General features: G+C 54.1%; 6 protein-coding genes across 6 annotated transcripts; 5 read left to right on the top strand and 1 right to left on the bottom strand.

Moving 5' to 3' along the window:
- Positions 1 to 25: 25 nt before the first annotated feature.
- Positions 26 to 1,750, top strand: HER10_EVM0004736 (Yip1 domain-containing protein). The gene is made up of 3 exons (XM_035474369.1): positions 26 to 290; positions 362 to 935; positions 1,009 to 1,750. Exons 1-3 carry the CDS (start codon positions 215 to 217, stop codon positions 1,256 to 1,258), a joined length of 900 nt encoding a protein of 299 aa, XP_035326806.1. The 5' UTR covers positions 26 to 214; the 3' UTR covers positions 1,259 to 1,750.
- A 617-nt stretch (positions 1,751 to 2,367) lies between these two features.
- On the top strand, positions 2,368 to 4,915 carry HER10_EVM0000439 (uncharacterized protein). Its single transcript, XM_035470222.1, has 4 exons — positions 2,368 to 3,291; positions 3,362 to 3,983; positions 4,037 to 4,437; positions 4,510 to 4,915. Exons 1-4 carry the CDS (start codon positions 2,929 to 2,931, stop codon positions 4,579 to 4,581), a joined length of 1,458 nt encoding a protein of 485 aa, XP_035326454.1. The 5' UTR covers positions 2,368 to 2,928; the 3' UTR covers positions 4,582 to 4,915.
- A 220-nt stretch (positions 4,916 to 5,135) lies between these two features.
- HER10_EVM0006026 (DEAD/DEAH box helicase) lies at positions 5,136 to 8,884 on the top strand. The gene is made up of 2 exons (XM_035475624.1): positions 5,136 to 7,012; positions 7,066 to 8,884. Exons 1-2 carry the CDS (start codon positions 5,266 to 5,268, stop codon positions 8,862 to 8,864), a joined length of 3,546 nt encoding a protein of 1,181 aa, XP_035326887.1. The 5' UTR covers positions 5,136 to 5,265; the 3' UTR covers positions 8,865 to 8,884.
- Positions 8,885 to 10,530: 1,646 nt separating this feature from the next.
- Positions 10,531 to 11,627, top strand: HER10_EVM0002031 (uncharacterized protein; the record flags this gene model as incomplete). Its single annotated transcript, XM_035471760.1, has 2 exons — positions 10,531 to 10,537; positions 10,567 to 11,627. The coding sequence occupies 2 exons, from the start codon at positions 10,531 to 10,533 to the stop codon at positions 11,625 to 11,627; spliced, it is 1,068 nt and encodes a 355-aa protein (XP_035326583.1).
- A 1,833-nt stretch (positions 11,628 to 13,460) lies between these two features.
- On the top strand, positions 13,461 to 15,785 carry HER10_EVM0007276 (calcium/proton exchanger). Its single transcript, XM_035476835.1, has 3 exons — positions 13,461 to 14,609; positions 14,662 to 14,868; positions 14,922 to 15,785. The coding sequence occupies exons 1-3, from the start codon at positions 14,137 to 14,139 to the stop codon at positions 15,670 to 15,672; spliced, it is 1,431 nt and encodes a 476-aa protein (XP_035326972.1). The 5' UTR covers positions 13,461 to 14,136; the 3' UTR covers positions 15,673 to 15,785.
- Positions 15,786 to 15,812: 27 nt separating this feature from the next.
- On the bottom strand, positions 15,813 to 19,983 carry HER10_EVM0002167 (uncharacterized protein). The gene is made up of 2 exons (XM_035471892.1): positions 17,286 to 19,983; positions 15,813 to 17,222 (listed from the first exon to the last, which is right to left on the bottom strand). The coding sequence occupies exons 1-2, from the start codon at positions 19,081 to 19,083 to the stop codon at positions 16,306 to 16,308; spliced, it is 2,715 nt and encodes a 904-aa protein (XP_035326594.1). The 5' UTR covers positions 19,084 to 19,983; the 3' UTR covers positions 15,813 to 16,305.
- Between the last annotated feature and the right edge of the window lie 1,158 nt (positions 19,984 to 21,141).

Raw genomic sequence — 21,141 nt, 5'->3', positions numbered from 1 at the left:
GGAGTCTACCTTATCCCAGGAGTCGCAAGCTGCTACGTACGTCAATTAGATCCAGGAAGTCACCATCCCATCTCGGAAACTTGAACGTGCAGTGCAACTTGCAATTCAACCATAACGATATCCACGATCACATTTCACATACTACTTCCTTGGCTGTTAAGAAGGACGAAGATACGACAATAGTGTTATTTGCCAAATTACACGAGTTCCAGCCATGGCATCTACGAGCAAACGAGACGATTATGCCAACCCTCCCTTGCCTGACGACGACTTGATTGACCCTGATGATGGTAAGCTTTCAACATGAGGACATGTTGTTTTGACCAAGAGATGGCAAGCTAACCTTTCGTCTGTCATGAAGCCGATCTAGATGATTTCGACGACCCTCTCGGCAACACATCCTCGCGCCAGCCATTGACGGGCAACATCGGCTCGAGCTCCTCCTCCTCGCGGCCACTGAACGAGAACGCCTGGACATCACGCATACCCGGCGAGGACCGCGCCGCGCCGCAAAACACAATCGACGAGTCGGTCTGGGACACGCTCCGCCGCGACCTCCTTGCCGTCTGGGCCAAGATGAGGGAGGTGCTGTACCCCAAGTACCTACTGGGCGGCACCATGTTCGACGCCGACGGCCTGCGGGGCGCGTACGCCAACATACGCGGCGCGGGCATCTCAGGCGCCCGCGAGGAGCTCACGGGCCTGGCGAGCCGCTTCATGGACTCGGAGGCGCTGCTGTCGCAGAATAACATGACGCCCGGCCTGCGGGACTGGGATCTCTGGGGCCCGCTCATCTTTTGCCTGCTCCTCAGTCTCTTGCTCAGCTTCAATGCTAGGGCGGATCAGAAGGATGTTGTGTTTAGCGGTGTCTTTGCCATGATCTGGATTGGAGAGGCTGTGGTGACGTTGCAGATTAAGCTGCTGGGAGGAAGCATGTGAGTTGAACCGTCTCCCTCCTTGTCGCTCTTTGTGTTGTGTGTGTCAGTGAATACTAACAGACCACCGTAGCTCTTTCGCGCAAAGTGTCTGCATCATAGGATACACGCTCTTCCCCTTGGTGATTGCGGCACTCCTCTCTGCCTTTGGCATCCCGACCGTGGTCCGAGTCCCCGTGTACCTCGTCCTTGTCGCGTGGTCTCTGGCGGCAGGCGTCAGCATCTTGGGGGGCAGTGGTGTGGTCAAGAACCGTGTTGGGATCGCCGTGTACCCGCTCTTCGTCTTCTACCTCGGCCTGGGCTGCCTCTGCTTCATCAGCTGAGCTGCGACGACGACGACGACGAGGTCGCAAGTCGGGGCCAAAGGGGGCCTATTTGTGTGGAACGATTGAGAGATGTACTGTATCTGTGGCCTTGGCGAAGGTCTAAGGCGCACACTGTATTCTAGATATCCATGTTGTGCTACTCATTCTCGGGATGGTGGCGGGCCAATGAATGAGAATGGGCGTTTGATTTTCTGCTGTTAGTATCGGCTGTCCGAGGACAAGAAGTGCCCTGTCTCGCAATGACTCCGCGTGCGCCGCCGTACCCGAATTGTCTTTGGCTAAATTGTTCTAAGAGGGGAAGCAGTTCCCAGCGGAACATGTCGTGTAGTGGGAATGGTTATAAGTCCAAGCCATTTCACTCACTAGGTGCTTGTTAGACAAGCCCAGGCCATGAACCAGAGGCACAGGAAGACCAAATTCTAGCTGCAAGCGGCTTCGGTAGTTGCCGCTAGAATGTCACCTGCATTGCCCTTTTTGGACAGCCACACCACCAAACCACAGGGCCATTCATCTGACACCTCAGACGAGCGGCCCTGAAGGACGTCGGAGGCGGGGAACCCCCACCGTTGGTACGGTACAGTCTAAGGTACCGCCTTAGAGGACCAAACCTGAACTTTTGAAGTCTAAAGTACCCCTCACTTTCCAGTCCACGTACCTAGGTAGGTTGCAGTGAGGTCCTTGTCATATCGAATAGCCTAGCCTGGGATATTGTGGCAGGGTGGGCGTATAAGTATGTGGAACAATAAATGAATAAAGCAAAACCCTTGGGAACCAAGACAGAACAAAGATTCAGAGGTAGCGAGTTTCTCGGGTAAGGTATGGATAGGAAGTTCTAGCCCATCTCATAGGCAAAGGGCGCTAATGCATGCCGCCATGGGCCCAATGGAATTCAACCTGCCCGTGGACGAGCTGAGATGAGGGTGGGCTCTTTTTTCTCTCTCTCTCTCTCCGTCTGGCCAGCGTCGTGCCGTCGTCTTATCCGAGCCTGGAGCGCACCGAATGATTGGATCGATTGACTCAAGCGGGAGTCGGCCCCGTCCAATTATTTCCCACCTCAGTGGCCAACGTCAAATCTCTCCGCGAAAGACGAGAACCATACACTTGCAGGTTACTGGCCTGAGCCTGTTGTCACCGCATCCCGCTCCCGCCTGTATCGCGCCTACCTTGCCTTTTAGTGAGTGTGTGCTAGGTGTACTATACTACGTACTGAACTGCACTGCACTGCAGCAACATCGTAGCACCGCCACTACCTGGACTACCTTACCTTGCTAAGGTAGACATTTCTCAACCACAACCTTAACCCCCAAACGCCAGTCGCGCGACACCACCGCCCCCAGAACCCAGAAACGCGGACCTCGGTGTTCTTACCCTGTCGACGACCCGGTTACTAACTTACTATTGCTCTCGTCGTGGAGACGAGTTTTGGTCATTCGCAACAGCAACTGCATCTTTTTTTTTCGTCTTCCCTTTCTTGCCTTTTTTGGCCTCCCGTCTGCGCGGCAATACCCATTTGCCAGCAGATTCTACGCTACTGAACTACACCGATTTTGCTCCATCGCTGGCAAAAGTCGGGCACAGAGAACCTCCGCACCCACCACCCAGCGACGAACGAACGTACACGGCGACGCAAAACCCGACTCCAACAGGAACAGCACCCATAAATCACCATGGCCGACGATCCCCAGCCGGGCAGTCCCAAGTCGGACCCGATCGACGCAAAGGAGGACGCCGAGACCGCCGCTGCCCGCAAAGAACTGAAGCACACGGCCATCTCAGAGAAGGCCGAAGGAGCCACCGCCGATACGACGCCTTCGGGATCGCAGAACGAGGACCACAAGGACCACGTCTCGTCGCCCAAGAAGAAGCGGGCGCACGACCAGCTGGACGAGGACAAGGACGCCGACGAGGCCGACGTCAAGAGCGTCGCCTCGAGCGACTCGGCCAAGGACAGGGCTTCGCGGCTGGAGCCAGAGAAGAAGAGACATAGGGACGAAGTTGCCGGCTCTGGTGACGCTGCGGCCGATTCCCCCGTAGGCTTTCGACCTTGACGCATCTGGTGTTTGCCGTGCATACATACTGACGCTGTTTCGCTTCCCATAGGCGCCACCGACTACCGAAACAAAGACGACAGAGAGTGCCGCAACAGAAGCAGCTACATCACAGGATTCTACAAAGGACGAGAAGAAGGGAACATCGAGTTCTGCGTTTGCTAATTCTGGCTTCGCTAAATTGGCGGCATCGAGTGCCTCCCCCTTTGGTTCGCTGGGAAGTGCGACCAAGGGAAGTGTCTTTGGCAGCGGAGCCAAGGCTGGCGCGTCACCTTTTGGCGGTCTATCTCCATCCAAGCCTGATGCCGCCGCCCCGGCTCCTACCCCCACCCTCAGCTTTGGCGGTGCCGGCTCAGCCTCGTCGCCTTTCGCCAGCGTTAAGCCCGCCGGCGCAAATAGCGGTTTCGGCTCAGTGTTTGGCAGTGCCTTTGGCGGCGGTCTCGGCAGTAAACCGCTGTCGAGCTTCGCCAAGACGGGCGAGTCTTCTTTCAAGACTGACAAGGCTGCCAAACCATTTGGAGCGCCTGACAGCGACGCGGAAGACGACAACGATGACGAGACTGAAGGCGATGCCGATGGAGCCTCAGAGTCTGGCGACAAGGACGAAAAGGAAGAGTCTGACAAGGAAGACACCAAGGCTGGAGACGATAAGAAACGTACCAAGCTGCAGAAGAGTAAGAAGGCGCCCGCCCCTCAGGCAATTTGAAGTTATGCTAACGTGCTATAGTTACTGTCGACGACGGTGAGGCCGGAGAGGCTACTATAGTCCAAGTCAGAGCCAAAATATTCTACTTGGAAAAGGAGGTTGGCTGGAAGGAGCGCGGATCTGGTATGCTCAAGATCAACGTTCCCGAGGCGTGTGTCCAGTTCGACGAAGGCGGTCTGCCGATACCTGGCTCCTTTGATGCATCGGCCCTGGAAGACTTGGAAGATCCCGAGGCTGGCGAGAGCAGAGGCAGCAAGGTACCTCGTCTCATTATGAGGCAGGATCAGACTCACAGGATACTATTGAACACAGTCATCCTGCCGGCGATGCAGTTCCAGGAAAAGGCGACATTGAAGAGCGTCGGCGTCATGTTCACGGCCTTTGAAGGCGCAGAGGCTAAGCCAGTGAGCGTTCATGTGAGAGTACGTGTTCCCCTCTCCTACACCCATAACCAAAGTCCGAGACGATTGGATTTACTAACTCGTCACGTATAGCTGAGCGCCGCTAGTGCAAAGTCGTTCCTGAACGAGGTTGGAATGGTGCAGAGAGAGCTCTTGAGCAACTGAGTGTATCCATACCGACGTTTCTCACGTGGATTTGAGATAGCCGGCGGCGTTAATGGTCGCCTACATATGCCTGTTCAACGAGCAAGGGCGCATGCGCATCACTATAATGGGAGAGCCGGTACGAGCATCTCCGGAGACCGTCTGGAGGCCTTTGGCTACCTTAGAGAGAAAGTGGTCAAGAAGAAAGACAGGCACACAATTGGTGGGACGGCAGAGATTTGTTTAGGAGTCCAGTTTGAACTAGGCGGATATCTCAGGCCCTTATCCTGTCATGATACCAGGAAAACAGGTATCCTTCGATACATTTAGATATCACTCAGTACATTGTAACATGGACACAATCCGACTGAAGATTCATCGTTCGTTAAAGCTGTCGGGAATCCAATCGTTCACCTACAGGATTCCTTTGACGATTGCAGTTCGAGGCTTGGGGAGATGATAATGGAGGAGGCGCACGTGACTTGGTGTGGATTACGTGACGCAGACGACTCCTTTGATCTGAAAGGTAGTGACGTCGCGTGTCTAGAGGCCAGGCACGGCCATTGCACTCACCATCTGCATGTCCAAGGGATTCATGATTGATTGTCGAATCGACGACTTCCTGTTGATGACTTCCCATCCGCTACTTTTTCACCCTTGTATTCGAGAAATGGCGGCCTGCTAAGGCCACTGATCCAAACGACCATGTCAAGTGCTGCCGAGCTCCCGGCGACAGTACGAAAGCCTCGGGGTAAGAGGAAGAGACAGGCGGACGAGAATGATATCTCTACGCAGAACAGTCAGAATAGTGTCGGTTCTGTAGCGGACGGACCATCAAATACCGACGATGCAGTATCCACTGACACCCAGAAAACGACCAAGTCCAGGAAACGGGCTGCGCCGAAAAAGGCCGGGCCGAAACAGAATAGCACGGAAAGCGTAGCCCCTGCCGAGGAGTGCAAGATTGAGTGGCCTCAACGCTTCAAAGACTTGGAAAAGACGCACCGCGCACTCAATCTCGTCTTTACGTTTTGCTGTACTCGGAAACACCTTGCCACCACGTTTGAGACGATCAAGTCCTCGGTGGAATCGCACACAAAGACGTCCCTGACGGTCGAGGATATAGCTGCCATCGCCGCTATACGCCCCGAGGGCGTCAACTTTGCCTATGTCGATGAGATTATGCTGCAGACCGAGGTCAGGGGCGCCGAGCGCGACGTGGTGTTCAAGAAGGGACGGGATTTCCTCTCCCAGGCTCCTGCACCTGATGCCTCTGTCGGAGGCATCTCGGGTCTCGAGAAGCTGGATCACCACCCCGATGAGGCTGTCGAGCCAGGCAAGGAGGTTCTGTATTTTGAGTTTGTGGACGGCGATCTGAAACGGCAGGTTAAGGATAGGAAGACGGGGGAGATTATCAAGCCGAACAGGAAGCTGAGAGAGGAGACTCTCAAGATGCCCGTCTACAGCCAGAAGCAGATGACGAATCTGATCGAGCGGCGGAATCAAAGGTTCAACGAAGCCATTGTCCATTTTCTCAATCAATGCGTCGCCGATGGGCTTGATCCAGAGCTGAGTCTGGCAACGGCAACCGAGGCTCATATTCCTGTGCCGACAATCACGGAGGAGACGGAGCCCAAGGACCTCGGGGCTTTACCCGAATCTATCCCAACGGAGCGTAAAGGCGTCCCGGAGATTGTCCAGGAGCTGAAAGATTGCTCTTGGTACACTGGACAGATTGTGCCCGACGGACACCGCGTCTTCGAGCCGCAGGAACCTGTCTACGGCGATCTCAACTTTCTTCTCAGCCAGGACCTCGTGAATGCTCTATACAACGCAAAAGGCATCACGCAATTCTTCGCGCATCAGACCGAGGCCATCAATGGTTTGCTCGAAGGGCAGCACGTCGTCGTGGCCACGTCGACGAGTTCCGGCAAGTCGCTGATTTACCAGCTGCCTGTGATTCACGCCTTGGAAGAGAATCCGCACACGCGCGCCATGTACATTTTCCCAACGAAAGCCTTGGCGCAAGATCAAAAGCGGAGTTTGAGGGAACTGATGAGCTATATGCCAGGCATGGAGGAAGTGCTCGTGGAGACGTTTGATGGAGATACCCCGATGAAGGAACGCAATGTGATTCGGGAAGAGGCGAGGATCATCTTCACAAACCCAGACATGTTGCATATCACCATCTTGCCACAAGAAGAGAGATGGAGGACGTTTCTGAAGAACCTCAAGTACGTTGTCGTTGATGAGCTGCACTACTACAATGGGCAGATGGGTTCCCACGTGGCCTTTATCATGAGGAGGCTGCGAAGAATATGCGCTGCCGTTGGAAACCGCCACATCAAGTTTATTTCATGTTCTGCGACGGTAGCCAATCCAAGGCAGCATTTTAAGACGATCTTTGGCATAGAGAATGTGCGGCTCGTCGACTTTGACGGCTCCCCCTCCGGTACGTTTCTACCCTGCTTCCCTCTTCACTTTGCAAAGACTGACTTGCAACAGGCCGCAAAGAGTTTCTCTGCTGGAACACGCCGTACAAGGACCCCGGAGACCCGGCCAGCGGGCGAGGCGACGCCCTGTTTGAGTGTGCTCGCCTCTTCTGCCAGCTCATGCTCAGGGGCGTGCGCATCATCGCCTTCACCAGAGTCAGAGAGCAGTGCGAGAAGCTGGTCACCGCGGTGCAGCAGGAATTGGAATCTCTCGGGCGGCCAGAGTGCGTCAACAGAGTCATGGGCTACAGAGGCGGCTACACGGCACAAGACCGACGGCGGATCGAGTCAGAAATGTTTGAGGGCAAGCTCCTCGGCATCGTCGCGACCACTGCCTTGGAGCTCGGCATCGACATTGGCACGCTGGATTGTGTGCTGACCTGGGGATTTCCCTATACCATTGCCAACTTGCGCCAACAGAGCGGCCGTGCCGGGCGAAGAAACAAGGATTCGCTGTCAGTGCTGGTGGGCGACTGTTTTCCCACTGATCAACATTACATGCAGAACCCGGACGAGATCTTTTCCAAGCCGAATTGTGAGCTGCAGGTCGATCTGGAGAACATGCTGGTGCGGGAAGGACACATTCAGTGTGCTGCGTATGAGATGCCCATTCGGCCGGTGGAGGATGCTCAGTACTTTGGCAAGGATTTGCCCATCATCTGCGAGGAGAGGCTGGTAAAGGATCCTTTGGGCTTTTATCACTGTCACGATCGGTTCCGCCCCATCCCTTCGAGGTTCGTCGCCATCCGTGATACCGAAGACGATCACTTTGCCATCATTGATATCACGCACGGTAAGAACGAAGTTTTGGAGGAGCTAGAGGCATCGAGGGCAACGTTCACGATATACGACGGCGCGATTTTCCTCCATCAGGGTAACAAGTACCTAGTCAGGGATTTCCAACCTGAAAAGATGATGGCGAGGGTGGAGCGTGTCAAGGTCGAGTGGACCACGACGCAACGAGACTTCACCGACATTGACCCGATCGAGACGGAAGCCATTCGCAAGATCTCCGGGTCCATGTCCAGAGCCTTTTACGGCACGATCAAGATCCAGCAAAACGTGTACGGGTTCTTCAAGGTGGACAAGAAGAAGCGCGTGCTCGACGCCGTACACGTCGACAACCCGCCCGTCATCCGGTACGGCAAGGGCATGTGGCTCGACATACCCAAAAAGGCGCTGCAGATCCTCGTCGACCGGCGCCTGAACATCGCCGCGTCAATACACGCGGCCGAGCACGCCATACTCAGCCTGATGCCCAACTTTGTCATCAGTCTACCGGGCGACGTCCGCACCGAGTGCAAAATCGCCCTAAAAGAGTTTGCCAAAAAGGATTCCCAGAGGAAGAGGCCGGGCCGGCTGACGTTTTACGATGCCAAAGGCGGTGCTAGCGGGTCGGGCATCAGCACAAAGGCATTTGAGCACGTCGACCACCTGCTGCAGCAGGCCGTCAAGAGGGTCGAGGACTGCTACTGCGAGCACGGGTGCCGGGAGTGCGTCGCGTCGGACCAGTGTAAGCAGGCGAACGAGGTGATGAGTAAAGCGGGGAGTCAGGTCATCTTGAAGACGTTGCTGAATAGGGAGATTGATATCGATGCGCTGCCGATGGGGCCTGAGGAGTATTGTCCTGCGGGGATCGAGACTGTTGTCGTGGCGCAGACTGTGCCGGCCAAGGATGGGGGCAAGGTGAGGGTGGTTGAGATTAAGGAGGAGGAGTTTGATGAGAGGGATACGGTTCTGTTGGAGGAGGCTGAGGTGTGGACTGGGCGGGAGGATGAGGCCGAGGAGGGACTGGAAGATGAAGAGTCGTGATGGCTTGTAGTGATATTGGCACCAGTCATCCTGTGTTCTCGCAGTACCTTGCCTTTGAAGGAATTAGATAGAGCTACGGCAATTATCAGGCCATTACATTCCCATGTCTATCTGCGTACTCTCGTGAAATAACCCCATCAGCTTGTTCTGTTGTGTCGATTATAGGGGTTAGGTGGCTGAATGATTGAAGCTAACGGCTCAGGGGTAGTTTGCTCGTAACTAAAAGCTAGAGAGTGGATGACGCTTCTCTTTCTTCTTTCCTCGTTTCTGGCGTTTCGCTCTAATCGTAGTTTTCCCTCTTGTTACCTTACGCCAAGGTTCTTGGAAAGGTGAATACTACATATGGCAGAGGGGGCGTAGCTAATGCCTCGCGATTCTCGACGGACGGAATGAATGTTGATTTTCTTCTGGTTCTTGAAGTAATATCATATATAATATCGTCCCACCCCGTCTAACTGAATGGCAAATGATGGCGAGTGATGATTATCAGGATAAGTACGTCAGGTCCTAGAATTGATCTCATCCCCGTTCTAGGAGTCCTTTCTCGCGGAAGGGCCGACGTCAGGAGAGAAGCCAAGCCATCTGATTCTGAGAACCAACTTGACAGCGAAGGTTTGAAGCCAAGTAGGTACATTGAATAAGGGGGAGCGAGCAAGAACATGCTCACACCTCTTTCTGTCTGCCTGGAACAATACATTCTCGGCCAGTCGAGTTCCATCTGGAACGTCAGCACAAGTTGAGTTGATCTGTCAACTTTGGTACCTCGACTGTCCTCCGGGCATGTGGTTATCTGGATCTTTCTATAGATGCCATCATCTAAAGTAAATCCCAAGTATCTACCTCATCAGACATTTCAACCAAAAAGTAAAGGAGGTGAAAAATGAACGGACCGATCGAGGATGCTAATGATCATAGCCTTGATGTAAACCAGAGCTTTCATGATCTAGTCAATGAGTCGAGGTCATCTATCCCTCAATCATTAAGCCCCATCGTGCTACTCGGGGACATTAAACTGATCATGAGGTGAAACGAGGTCAGGTAGGCAGCATAAGGTGAGAAGGGGACCCAATCATGAGGGTATACTCAAGTTGCTATCGTGAATACACATCTACTCACCTCACCCCATCGCTCCTTCCCACGGGCGGTGCCGTCGTTCCTTCTCTCCTTCCCTTGACTGCCTACGGACCGCCTCTTGACCGCCTACAATCGCCCACGAACCGCCCTTTTTCGATTCCTCCTTTCTTGTCCTTATAAAAACCCCCTTCTCATCCTCTTCTCCCTCTTCTTCTTCTCTTCCCCTCTTCAACCCACGGTTACCACTCACGCTTCCACCCAAAGGTATAGATAACCTCTTCTATCATATCTTTCCTTTGCATTTCATTATACTACAAGCGTCAAGAAGTCGATCAAATACATCAGATCCGAAGCTTTCTTTGATCACCTTACCAATATCATCTTTCAGCTTCGCCAGAATCTTGAAGAAGGAAGAATTCCATTTCTCCCGTTCTTAGACGCCTCTTTCGACCAATCACTCATCGTAAAAGACGTTTTATTCGAGCTAAATCAAGTCGTCTTCGGTGTTCAATACCCTCATCCCATACCAATACTCTCATCTATTGAAAGTCAACAGTCGCAATCAGACCGCATTCAGTATGCCAATCCCTTTATGCTCCGTCAGATGCTTTCGCTAACTTTCAAACAGAGATGGATCAGAATATTGGTCAAAGACTTGCACCCCAGGATCAAGTTCTGGCCTCACACATGGCGCAGCTCGACCTTAAGAAAGACCAGGCTCGAAGCGCTCATGCCGCTCCTGCCATTGCCACAGCTGCTGTGCGTGGCAGCAGTGGGGGCGGCATTAGCAGTAGCAGTAGGGGCGGTCTTGGTCGTGGCGGAAGCATGGTCAGAAGAGCGTCTGCTGCAAACTCTCACGACAACACTTTCGAAGCTGGCCCTGTTGACCAGCTGGTCTGTATCGACTCAGAACCTTCCAACGCTAGTACAATGGCAAGAACAAGCCATGGCAGAGGCTTTGAAGCCATGCGTATGGTTGCTGAACAACGTGGCCAAGTCACCCATGCACCTCACGAACAAGCAATCTCGCGATTTGCAAAGGAGTTCTACAACTTGCCAACCAACTACGCTGGCGATCCACTCAACCTTCGCAATCAAAGCGCACCAGTCAAGGATAACGAGAACACTGCGCTATTCATCACTGGGCTTCCGGCAGATTGCAATCATACCATGCTGCTTAAAGCTGTCGCTGGCTGTGCCCCAGTCGGCAAAGTATACGCCACGGTCATCAACGCTCCAAAGCTGATTGAAGGCCAGCTTTTCACCGCAGCCAAGTTGGTATTTTTCAACCGCACTGGCGCCGAGAATTGCTTCAAGGCCATCAAGCAGAAAAGGCTCATTGTCGGAGGATGCCGTCCCAGAGTTGTCTGGAACCGGATCAAGTCGGCCGCACAGCCCAATACCAGCAGGTCCCGAGTCATCCTCATTCGAGGCCCATCTGAGCTGGTCAGGCGCGATGTGCTGGATCGCTGGTTCTCGAAAAAGTTCAGTTACCAGACTGAGGATGTCTTGGTACGCCGAGTACCACAAGCCGGAGTCACAGTGCTTGAATGGCGGTTCGGAAGCTTCCGAGCCCAAGCGGAGGCCGCCACGATGTACATGAGTGAGAATGAGCTCGAGGGCACAAAGCTAGAATGGCGTTGGGAAGTAGACCCCTGTGCTCGATCCCAACTCCAAGCTCAGGTATAAAGATGGAAGGGGCAGTGGAAGGCCGGATTGAACGGCACGGGAGGTGCGGGAAGCCAGAAGGTTAATGTTGGTGAGGCTGGCTGGGAGGAAGTGGATAATGTTTTGGGCGTTTTGGGCGTTTTGGGATTTCGTTTTTAGAAGAAAATACAACTAAAGACCCTTTTACGGTCGACCAAAAGAGGATGTGCACAAGGATATGCATTGGAAGCAAAGAAGTGAATGCAGGCGGATCAAAGAAGCTTTTGCCAAGGGGCAAGCTGGGATGGAACGGTTCGCTCAAGGCTCGTTGGGGTGTGGGAACCTAAGCGTGGGAGAGAAGTGGAGGTGGAGATGCGACGTGCGACGGTGTCTCAGGCTGTGTGGACGCTCGTGGCATTGCTGCTTGGCTTTGTCGATGAGAGGACCCAGTTGTTCGTCTTGGGGAGATCCTAGTGTGAGTCTTTGCTCTTGGCTAGGTCTTGGCTCATATTGGCTTCATCTTGGTTTGACCTGGTTCGACTCTTGGTTTTTGCTTACTGTGGTAGGCTCAGATCGTAGGTTCTCGGAACAATGGGTGTTATAGGCCCAGGTCTCTTGGAGTTGAGCCTCCCCCGTTAGGTTCCTCGTAGCCCGTTACCCCGTCTTCCTCAGCCCCCCTTTGGTGTTGTGCGCGCGTTCCGTCAAAAGTCTGTGCTTGGCTGCCTCCCTCAGAAAGTTCAGGTGCCTTTCCTCTGGAATTATTACTCCGTCCGAAAAAAAGTCAATTGTATGGACGGGTGGTCCCTTGTTACTTTAGGGCGGGTTGCAGTTAGACGCATTGGACGCCCGTCTGCTGCATAACTTTGCCCAGATGTTGAGATTTCGAGAAAAAGCCTCGGCACTTTACCAGGAACTAGGCGAACTTGACACAATGCGTAGACTCTACTGCTCTGCGGAGTAGAGTGAGAGGAACGGAGATGAGGATCAAGTGTCCCCATGTCAGCGTGGTCATTGATGACGGACAACATCTGAAGAAGAAGATGAGAGCAGTGGCTGGATGCGCGTGGAACTCTGAGAATCTTGGAATGAAAGTCTTGGCACAATTTCGTTACTGGTGGATGGAGAGGAAGGAAGACGTAGTGTGCAGGTCGTGGATCAGTGGATAAAGTCTTGCTGGCGTTGCATTTCTATTGGGGAAAGTGCCTCCGGGACTTTGATGGCCTTCAGGGGTCTGCGATGATTTTGTGACGTCGTTTGGCGTCGCTGGCGTTGCTGGCGTCGTTGGGTTGCTGCTTATCTGCACGACGTTTTGTCTTGGCGACCATTTCTTCCACGGTCTTTCCCCCCCCCTTGCCAGACTTGCGGCCTGCCTGCATTGCCGCCAGTCTGTGAGTGGTTATCGCTTCTTTTCTGTGATGTAGGTACCTACCTACTCCGCAGGCTGCAGCTGGACAACGCGAAGCAAGACAACAAAAACCAAAACATGAAGCCTCGACACATGAATGGAACAGCTTCCCAGAGAGCAGGGCGTGTTTCTGTCTGCCTGTCTTCCTATCGTATCCGTACCTAGGATCAAATTCCAATTACCACCTCTCGCACGCGTCGCATCCTCACACACGGACGGAAAAAGTATCTTGTACTTTTGGTTTCACGGCATTTCAGGCGGCGCCCGTCGAACGAGCCAGCTGGCCAGGTGTACCCAACTACCCATCAGGTACTCCGTACACGCACACACGCCCGCCCGCTGCTTCTCTTCCCAAGTTCCCACTCGTCCAACAATGCACAGGGGTTCTGTCAGAGCTCTTGGCATGACAGCAAGCCTGGCCGTGCCTTGATTCACCGACTCTCAATACGCCTCGAACTCTTTCTGTCTCCCTCTCCCCGTGCAAGGTTTCTCTCGCTAGAATGAAGTCTACTGTGTAGATGTGTACCTGCCTGTTCATCGGCTTCCCTTGCTAAATATGCTACGAAGCCGAACATGTCACGAACTCTCTTGCTCTCTTTCGGATTGACGGCCTCCCTCACCAACACAACAAATAACAACAAGACAACCTCTGCCTAGGTTCATACTTGGGTTCCCCCGTCTCACTGACTGGCAAGCAGTGAGAGAAAGCTCAAGTTGAAACGTACTCGCCCCGAAACCCCCAGGCCCGGTCCAGCCCAGCCCCCCCGGACAACCTTGAACACAAACCCCTGCTACCGCTACCGCTACCCGCGGCCACCAATCCACCACCGACCGACTGGACCACGTTGATCAAGACTGGGGAGCGAGGGTCCTCACTTCTCTCCATCTCTTCAGAATCCGTTTATTATATCCCTCCCTCCCACTTCTGCTGTTCGTCCAGCCACACTGTCAAAAGTCTTGGTATTGGGGTCTGTTCCACACTTCTTCACCGTCCCTTGTCCCAGTGATACAACCTCGGTGTACCCGCCCTCTTCGACTTCATATAAGACGTCCTTTTCGCTCTTGCATCATTACGACTTCTTCCTAGTGAAGCATCTTGGAAATCAAACAACGTCTAGACAAGCATAGACGCCTCAACTCGCCGGCATGTCGGCTCCGAGGTCACCCTACCGCCAGAGCTATAGATCGTCAACCGATGGACGATCGCGGCGACGAGAATCAAACCACCCCATCATCCCTCCCGAGAAGGCACGCACTTCAAACTACTCCTCCCGCGGCGAGGAGCTGCCGAGCCACAATGGGCACCTACACCGGAAACCTCCGCCAGGCAGCAAAGTCAGGGTCAAGCCGTCCGGCGAGAGTGGCCGCCGTGGCTTTCACCCTTTCAAGTTCCTCAAGATCTCCTGGAAATCGTCAAGTCGAGCCTCTCTCCTCTGTAACTTTCTCTGGCCTTTCGTACCTGCCGCGTTTGCCGTCCGATACACTCGACCAAACGACCATGTCCTCATCTTTATCCTCACTTACATCGCCATGATCCCCTGTGCCAACATGGTTGGATTCGCCGGTCAGGAGCTTTCTCGCAAAGTGAGCCACGTTTTTGGCGTGCTGATTGAGACGACGTGAGCAAATCCCCCTTCTTCTGCACCTGATGATGCTAATACCAGTTGTTAGCTTTGGTTCCATTGTCGAAATCATCCTGTTCATGGTACTACTCGCCGGAGACCAGTTTACCGTTATCAAGGCTGCCATTCTCGGTTCTATCCTGGCAACTATGCTTCTATGCCTGGGACTGTGCTTCATTGCGGGTGGCATGCGGCGAGACGAGGCCGAGTTCAGCGAAGTCGTCAGTGAAGCCGGCAGCGGCTTGCTGCTCACAGCGTAAGTACTACCTCCGACTGGCAACACCACACGATGCTAACAACTGTGACCAGAGGTGTCGCCCTCGCCATCCCGACCCTGTTCGCCAACTCGCTCGAAAATCAGCTCACCGGCGAAGAACTCGGCAGCAAAACACGCCACATCTCGCGCATCGTATCCTGCCTCCTCATCATCGCCTACGCCGTCTACGTCTACTTCCAAGCCCGAACCCACCACGGAATCTACGACGCCATCTTTGAGCACGACGAGCAGCGAGACCACGACAAGCGCAAGGACCTCAACAAGCCCAAGCTGACGCTGACCGAGTGCCTCGTCGCCCTCGTCATCGCAATCACCCTCGTCACCTTCATGGCCATCTACCTCGTCGAGCAGATCGCCCCCATCGTTGAGCGGCACAACATCTCGGACCCCTTTATGGGTCTCATCCTCGTGCCCCTCGTCGAGAAGGCCGCCGAGCACCTCACGGCCGTCGACGAGGCGTGGGACAACCAGATGAACTTTGCCCTGTCGCACGTCCTCGGCGCCACGCTGCAGACGGCTCTCTTCAACGCGCCGCTCGTCGTCATCGTCGCGTGGGGCCTGCACAAGCACATGGACCTCGTCTTCGAGGTGTTTGATATCGGCATGCTCATCCTGGCCATCTTGACCGTTGGAAACTTCTTGAGGGACCAGAAGAGCAATTACCTCGAGGGATTCTTGAGCGTGACGATTTACGTCGCTATTGCCGTGGCTGCGTTTTACTACCCCAACCCGCCCGGTCACGGTGGCGCTGCCGAGGGTACGAGTGCAGAAGGGGGCCATTGAGTGAGGCATGTGTTCAAGTACCAATAGGATAGGAAAGCGAAATAACGAAAGTCACGAAAGAAATGTACATATATTGCTTTTTGGGAGTTAACATTCAAGGAGAGCATACGGGCGTATAATCAAGAAAGAAGATTCAAATTGCAGAAAACATTATGATCATTTCAGTATTTGTATCGCTAAGAGTGGTATATATCTGCCTCCTGTTCGCACCCACATCAACCCATGTCGCGCGTGTAAGTGCAAGCGAGATCTGGGGGTGGATGCATATCGTCCCCTTCTCTCCGCGGAGATGCCCAAAATACGCTGTTAAAAACAAATAGACCCCCGCTGATGAGCAAAAACGTAGATGCCAGTCTTCCAACTTCGTCCCGTCCCAAACTAGAGGAAGTTCAGAGCAGAATTACGGTTTTCCTCCCCGGAGATGCTTAATTCTGTTGCACCTTTTTCTCTTTTAGTATGGATGCTTGTCGTTGATACAAACTCCACCCACACCCCATCCAAGTGCGGCCCGGCGCGGTGGCGGCTCTTGTCTGCTGACCAGGGGACCTGTGCCGAACTTCCGAGCTCCGTCGGCCCGGGTCACTTTGACGCATCTTTCGATGAAGGTTGGCTACCCTACTCCCCAGATGTTGCCTAGAAGAACAACAGATCGTCTTCCTTCCATCCGAGGCTAGCAAGGCTGGCGCGCACCCCCTTCTCCAACGGCTCCGGCCCGCAGACGAGGACGAGCTCGTCGCCGCCACCACCGCCGCACCTGCCGACTTCCCTTTCGAAAAAGGCGCCGTCCATGCGACCCTTCAGTCCCGTCCACTCCGGCCCAGGTTTGGTGAGCGAGTACACCAGCCGACACTTGTCCGGGCCGGCGGTGGCGGCCATGTCGTCGAGCTCCGCGCGGCAGAGGATGTCCTCCTCGACGCGGTTGCCGTCGAGGACCAGGCACGTCGTCGGGTCCGCTTCGTCCTTGAGAACGGCGCGGAGGACCTGGAAGATTGGCGTTATGCCGGAGCCCGCGCAGATCATGACGAAGCGCTTTACTGTGCGTTGTTTCCCGGAGATGGAGCACAGCCCCTTGCCGAGGTATTCGAATTTGCCAATGGGGCCCTTGAAGTCGACAAAGTGGCCGACGGGGATGGCGTCGAGGGCCTGAGTCATCTTGCCGCCGGGCTGGCCGCCGGGGGCGTCGTAGTAGATCTTGACGAGGACGTGGAGCTGACCCCGTTCGGTGCCCTCTGATATCGGGGTGTAGGCGCGGATGATGGCCTCGCGGGTGACGGGGTCGCGGAGGCGCATCATGAGGTGCTGGCCGACGGGCAGGCCGGCGATTTGGTCGGCGTGTTCGAGGGTGAAGGTGAAGATCTTGGTGTCGGAGGAGATTTTGGTCTTTTTCGAGAGGATGCCCTTTGTCCAGGTCTTTGACTGGAGGAAGACGGCGCGGGGGGAGGCTTTGGAGTCTTCTACCACGACCTCGCCTGCGCTTAGGATCTTTTGGGCTGCTGAGTCGAGGGTGCCGATGTGATACTGGGGCATCATGGCCTTGGCATTTTCGCTGTCTAGAGGAGAGACTATTGTTAAGAACGAGTAAAACTGGAGAAGGGGGATGACTGCGAACTCACGAATGGTCAGGAACTCTTCTGATACGTCCTGTGCGGCTGCTCCAAAGATGGATGCCGCACCTCCCGGATGGCCTTCCAAGAAAGGAGTGCCGTCGTACACCTCGTTGTTGACGACAAACCAAGGCTCCTCTTCGCCCTCATGCTGGCGTAGCTCGTCGATGGAGATGGTCCGCTTGACAGTATCCTTGGTCATGCAGATTTCCTTGATGGGCTCCAGCTCGGCGGAATTCTCAGCTTCACCCTCAACCTTCTCGCCCCAGAATCCGTTGGCCAGGTTTCCTCCGGCCTTCTTGACGCGGTCCATCCATCCGCCCGGCATGAGGGCCGGCTGAGTGGGGTGCTCGAAACGTAGGCTATGGCTCTCTTTATGGATGACAATTCTGAACCACGGGTTGTTCATCATGCCCAGAACACTCCAGTACATGTCTCTCGGTTGCACCATCATGCCCTCGTCCATGGCGCGGACCATTACGTCCGCTGCATCTGCGAGCTGGACTACGGGAATGTCCAAGTCCCAGAAGCACCAGCAGAAGCAGCTCTCTCTCCAATCCATGTCCACGCGGCCGCCGTAGAGGGTCTCGCCTTCGGGAGCGAGTCGGTATGCGTCTTCGGGGTAGTTGATGTTGGCGAGGAGCCACGTCTTGCCACGGTCCAGGGTTATTTCTACTCTGGTGATGCGTCGACCGCCGCCGCCGTACGCATACCCGCGGACCTTGTAGGACTCTGGCCCGCTGTTCAATGACAGAACCTCGTCGTGCGCAGGGTAGCATGTGGCGCTGTTCGTGTTGAGGTCGTAGATGGCATAACGTTCATCTTTCCACACTTCGGGAAGGTCAGCGCTGGCGTCTGGCGACACCATAGTTGGAAGCACGCGGTTGTCATAAATGTGGTACCAGTTGTCGCTCGGCTCCTTGGTCACGATTATCTTCTTGAGCCACTTTACGCTTCTGCCGCCGATCTGCCCGGGGATGATGATGCGTACGGGCTTCCCGTGGTCGGGGTGCAGCAACTCGCCGTTCATGCGGTAACAGACGGTCACGCCGCGGTTAGGATCCATACACCAGTTGAGCTTGATGCTCGTTCCATAGTATCCGTTGGGTAATTTGTCGGCGCCCTCGAAACAGACGTATTTGGCGCCCCTCTTGGGCATCGCCTTGGCGAGCAGGTCGCCTATCGAGACACCGGTCCAGATGGCTGTTGACAGACCGGCGGCGCCCCATGAGAAGCCCTTTGACTTTCTAACCATGTTCTGTTCTTTCCGGCGGTTTCCAGCACATACGAGAGTGACGGGGTAGGTGATCTGCTCGTAGTCTGAGATGAGGTCCCTCAGTGTCATCTTGATAGGGTTCTCGACCAGGCCCTCGACGGTGAACTCCCAGTCAAACATGTCTTCGTCCTCGACTTTTGGCACTGGGCCGTGGTTGCGTACATAGTGCAAGTCTTTTGTAGTGATGAAACCTTCGTCGTACAACTCGCTGAGAGGGGCCTCGACGTTGAAGGGGTGAAGCCCCGTTAGGCGTATTAGTCGGGGATCTCGGGTGACATGACTGTCGGGTGTCTTGAGGTCTTCAGTGAGGACCTTGTTGACTCTAGACTTGGGAGGTAGGGGATATGTGCGAGGGCCCTCGACGATGACCTCGTCTAACAAGCATCCTGATATCGAGCAGTCCGATCCGCCGTCGACGCTATAAGACTGACCCTCTCTTACTGTCGTTGCTGGACTCGGAGGAAAGCTGAGCTCCTTTTTGGCGTGTGATTCTCGTAAGGATGTTGGTGTAGGGGTAGGTAGAACATCCATGGTTGACGATGATGGCTGAGTATCAATGATAGGCGTGATGAGGAAGAGTGGATGAAGTTGAGCCGGGTAGGCGTCCGCGGAAATAGTTGTCTCAGTCGTTGATGACAATCACAAGCAAGCCATGAAACTACGTATGCGCTAGGCAAGATTTAATCAAGTATCGAATGAGAAGACAAGGCTCGATGCAAGATCGCTATTAAGTAGAATATATGGTTAGAAATCGCGAGAGAAAAGAGGGAATCTATGAACGCCGGGTAAGGATGGAATAAGTAACAATGGTGAGTGGGTTGGGTTGGTGGAGGTGAGATTTGGATTTCCTGGGGCCGGAGTTTGGTGTCTGTGGTGTGGGCGGGCCGGACGCACCACAGGGGGCGAGGGGATGGGGAATTGCTGCATGACATGACATGGCATGGCAAGTGCAGGGCCCAAGATTAAAGGCCTTGCCTAGGGATGGGGTGGGATAGTACAACATGGCATCATCAGATGGAAGTGACGCTAAGATAAAGGCTCACTAGGAGACCGAAAGGCTGTGGACAAGCAGGATCATCTCTCCGAGAATTGCGCTGACGGTTGGACAGGAGGGTATACAGTACCTACCTAGAAAATGAGAAAGTCCCGTCCTTGTACAGAACCTGCGGTGCCATATTCCATCCTCACCATAGACGTTTAGCTTGAGTGCCCTCGTTGGCCTTGGTCAAAGTGTCGTGTAAGTGAGCAGACGATTCGCCGGCGAATAAGATCGACCAGACGGTCCCGAACCTGGCAACTTACCTTATTCGACCGGTACGAGACGGCGTGCGGCGAGGAGATGCAACTTTCTAGCTAGGAAGGGAGTGGGCTCAAGTGTTGAAGAGTTCCGCGGAGGAAAGACACACACTGACACTACTGGCATGCTGCGGGATTCTTATCAGTTGCCCGCGTCATTCTTCTCTTGGACAGTTTGACGTTGGCGGTTGGACTGATGCTATTGGGGCGATAAGGGCACAAAACAACGGACGAGGGAAATCCCAGCGGAGATGCTTAATTCGATCTTTTTTTTTTTCTCTCTCCTTCACTCTATCGGCTCGGTATTTCACGGCACTGGATTGGTCAAATGATTGAAATGGAACCCCGATCGGGATCCATGCCCCTGGGTCCGGGAAAGGCCCGTGGAAAAGTGTTAAAAGGATCCCGGATCGGGGGAATTCTCGAAGTTCAAGAGAGCCGGCACCCTTGTCCATCCGGTTGGCCGCCGCATCCATGAGCCGTACTTACTTGCATACGCCGGGCCGCACTCCATCGTTTCCATATTCCATTTCAAACTTAAGAACTACCCATCATGCTTTTTCATGCTGAGATGCGGCACTTGATCCTTCGCCGCAACTGCCACACCAGCTATCATGGGATCAGGTTTACCTTCTTCAACTTGGCAAGCATTCACCTGTCGTTGGGCCAGGTCTTTTGACCCCGTCATCCTGGGGCCATTAACGTGGCACGTCGCACCGCTTGGCACCCATCACGACGGTTTGCGGAGATTTCTCTCGTGTTGCCTGTAACACTCATGTCGTGGCTCACGATTAGCGTCGCCCGGGAATGTGGCGATATGAAGTCTTGAGCAACATCGTGGCTGTCAGTGAATGACTTGTCAACATTCGCTAAGTGACCTCTGATCCTATAGGAGAAGGTGTGACTCAACGTAGAAGAGCCTTGAATGAGGCCAGAAGTCTGTATCAGCCACACCTTCAGAGTTTGTGCTTTCGCATTGCGTAAAGTTTTAGTAAGACACGACATGTGTGATGTTGTGGCTGGTTTGTCGACAATAAGATTGGCAGACTTGCTTTCTTGATTCTTGCATGTCCGTCATTGGCCAATTGAGACGGTGATTCGTGGACACTTCAAATTGGCAGATCGGCATTACCCAGATTGTGCTCGTATCTTGTCTCGTCTTTTCTCCAAGGCAATGTGTCTCACGGCTGGGGCCATGAGTGGGGATGAAGGCATTCATCACGAAGCCACAAAAATGGGCGTTGAAACTTTCAAGACTCACCAAAGCTCGTATTTCCCATGTTTGGCTTGACA

This window comes from Colletotrichum scovillei (genome assembly GCF_011075155.1).
Source record: "Colletotrichum scovillei strain TJNH1 chromosome Unknown Contig00011, whole genome shotgun sequence".
Classification (NCBI taxonomy): Eukaryota; Fungi; Ascomycota; class Sordariomycetes; order Glomerellales; family Glomerellaceae; genus Colletotrichum; species Colletotrichum scovillei.
Note: the sequence above shows the minus strand (reverse complement) of the source record. Positions and strands in the feature narration are given on the sequence as shown.

Bases quoted from the DNA above. Each gene is read 5' to 3' on its own strand.
- HER10_EVM0004736 (XM_035474369.1), top strand. From the start codon at position 215: ATGGCATCTACGAGCAAACGAGACGATTATGCCAACCCTCCCTTGCCT. The intron at 291-361 runs GTAAGCTTTCAA...TCTGTCATGAAG, and splicing joins CTTGATTGACCCTGATGATG to CCGATCTAGATGATTTCGAC. The intron at 936-1,008 runs GTGAGTTGAACC...AGACCACCGTAG, and splicing joins AAGCTGCTGGGAGGAAGCAT to CTCTTTCGCGCAAAGTGTCT.
- HER10_EVM0006026 (XM_035475624.1), top strand. From the start codon at position 5,266: ATGTCAAGTGCTGCCGAGCTCCCGGCGACAGTACGAAAGCCTCGGGGT. The intron at 7,013-7,065 runs GTACGTTTCTAC...GACTTGCAACAG, and splicing joins CTTTGACGGCTCCCCCTCCG to GCCGCAAAGAGTTTCTCTGC.
- HER10_EVM0002167 (XM_035471892.1), bottom strand. From the start codon at position 19,083: ATGGATGTTCTACCTACCCCTACACCAACATCCTTACGAGAATCACAC. The intron at 17,223-17,285 runs GTGAGTTCGCAG...TCTCTCCTCTAG, and splicing joins AGAAGAGTTCCTGACCATTC to ACAGCGAAAATGCCAAGGCC.
- HER10_EVM0007276 (XM_035476835.1), top strand. From the start codon at position 14,137: ATGTCGGCTCCGAGGTCACCCTACCGCCAGAGCTATAGATCGTCAACC. The intron at 14,610-14,661 runs GTGAGCAAATCC...ACCAGTTGTTAG, and splicing joins GGCGTGCTGATTGAGACGAC to CTTTGGTTCCATTGTCGAAA. The intron at 14,869-14,921 runs GTAAGTACTACC...AACTGTGACCAG, and splicing joins AGCGGCTTGCTGCTCACAGC to AGGTGTCGCCCTCGCCATCC.
- HER10_EVM0000439 (XM_035470222.1), top strand. From the start codon at position 2,929: ATGGCCGACGATCCCCAGCCGGGCAGTCCCAAGTCGGACCCGATCGAC. The intron at 3,984-4,036 runs GTAAGAAGGCGC...AACGTGCTATAG, and splicing joins ACGTACCAAGCTGCAGAAGA to TTACTGTCGACGACGGTGAG. The intron at 4,438-4,509 runs GTACGTGTTCCC...CGTCACGTATAG, and splicing joins CAGTGAGCGTTCATGTGAGA to CTGAGCGCCGCTAGTGCAAA.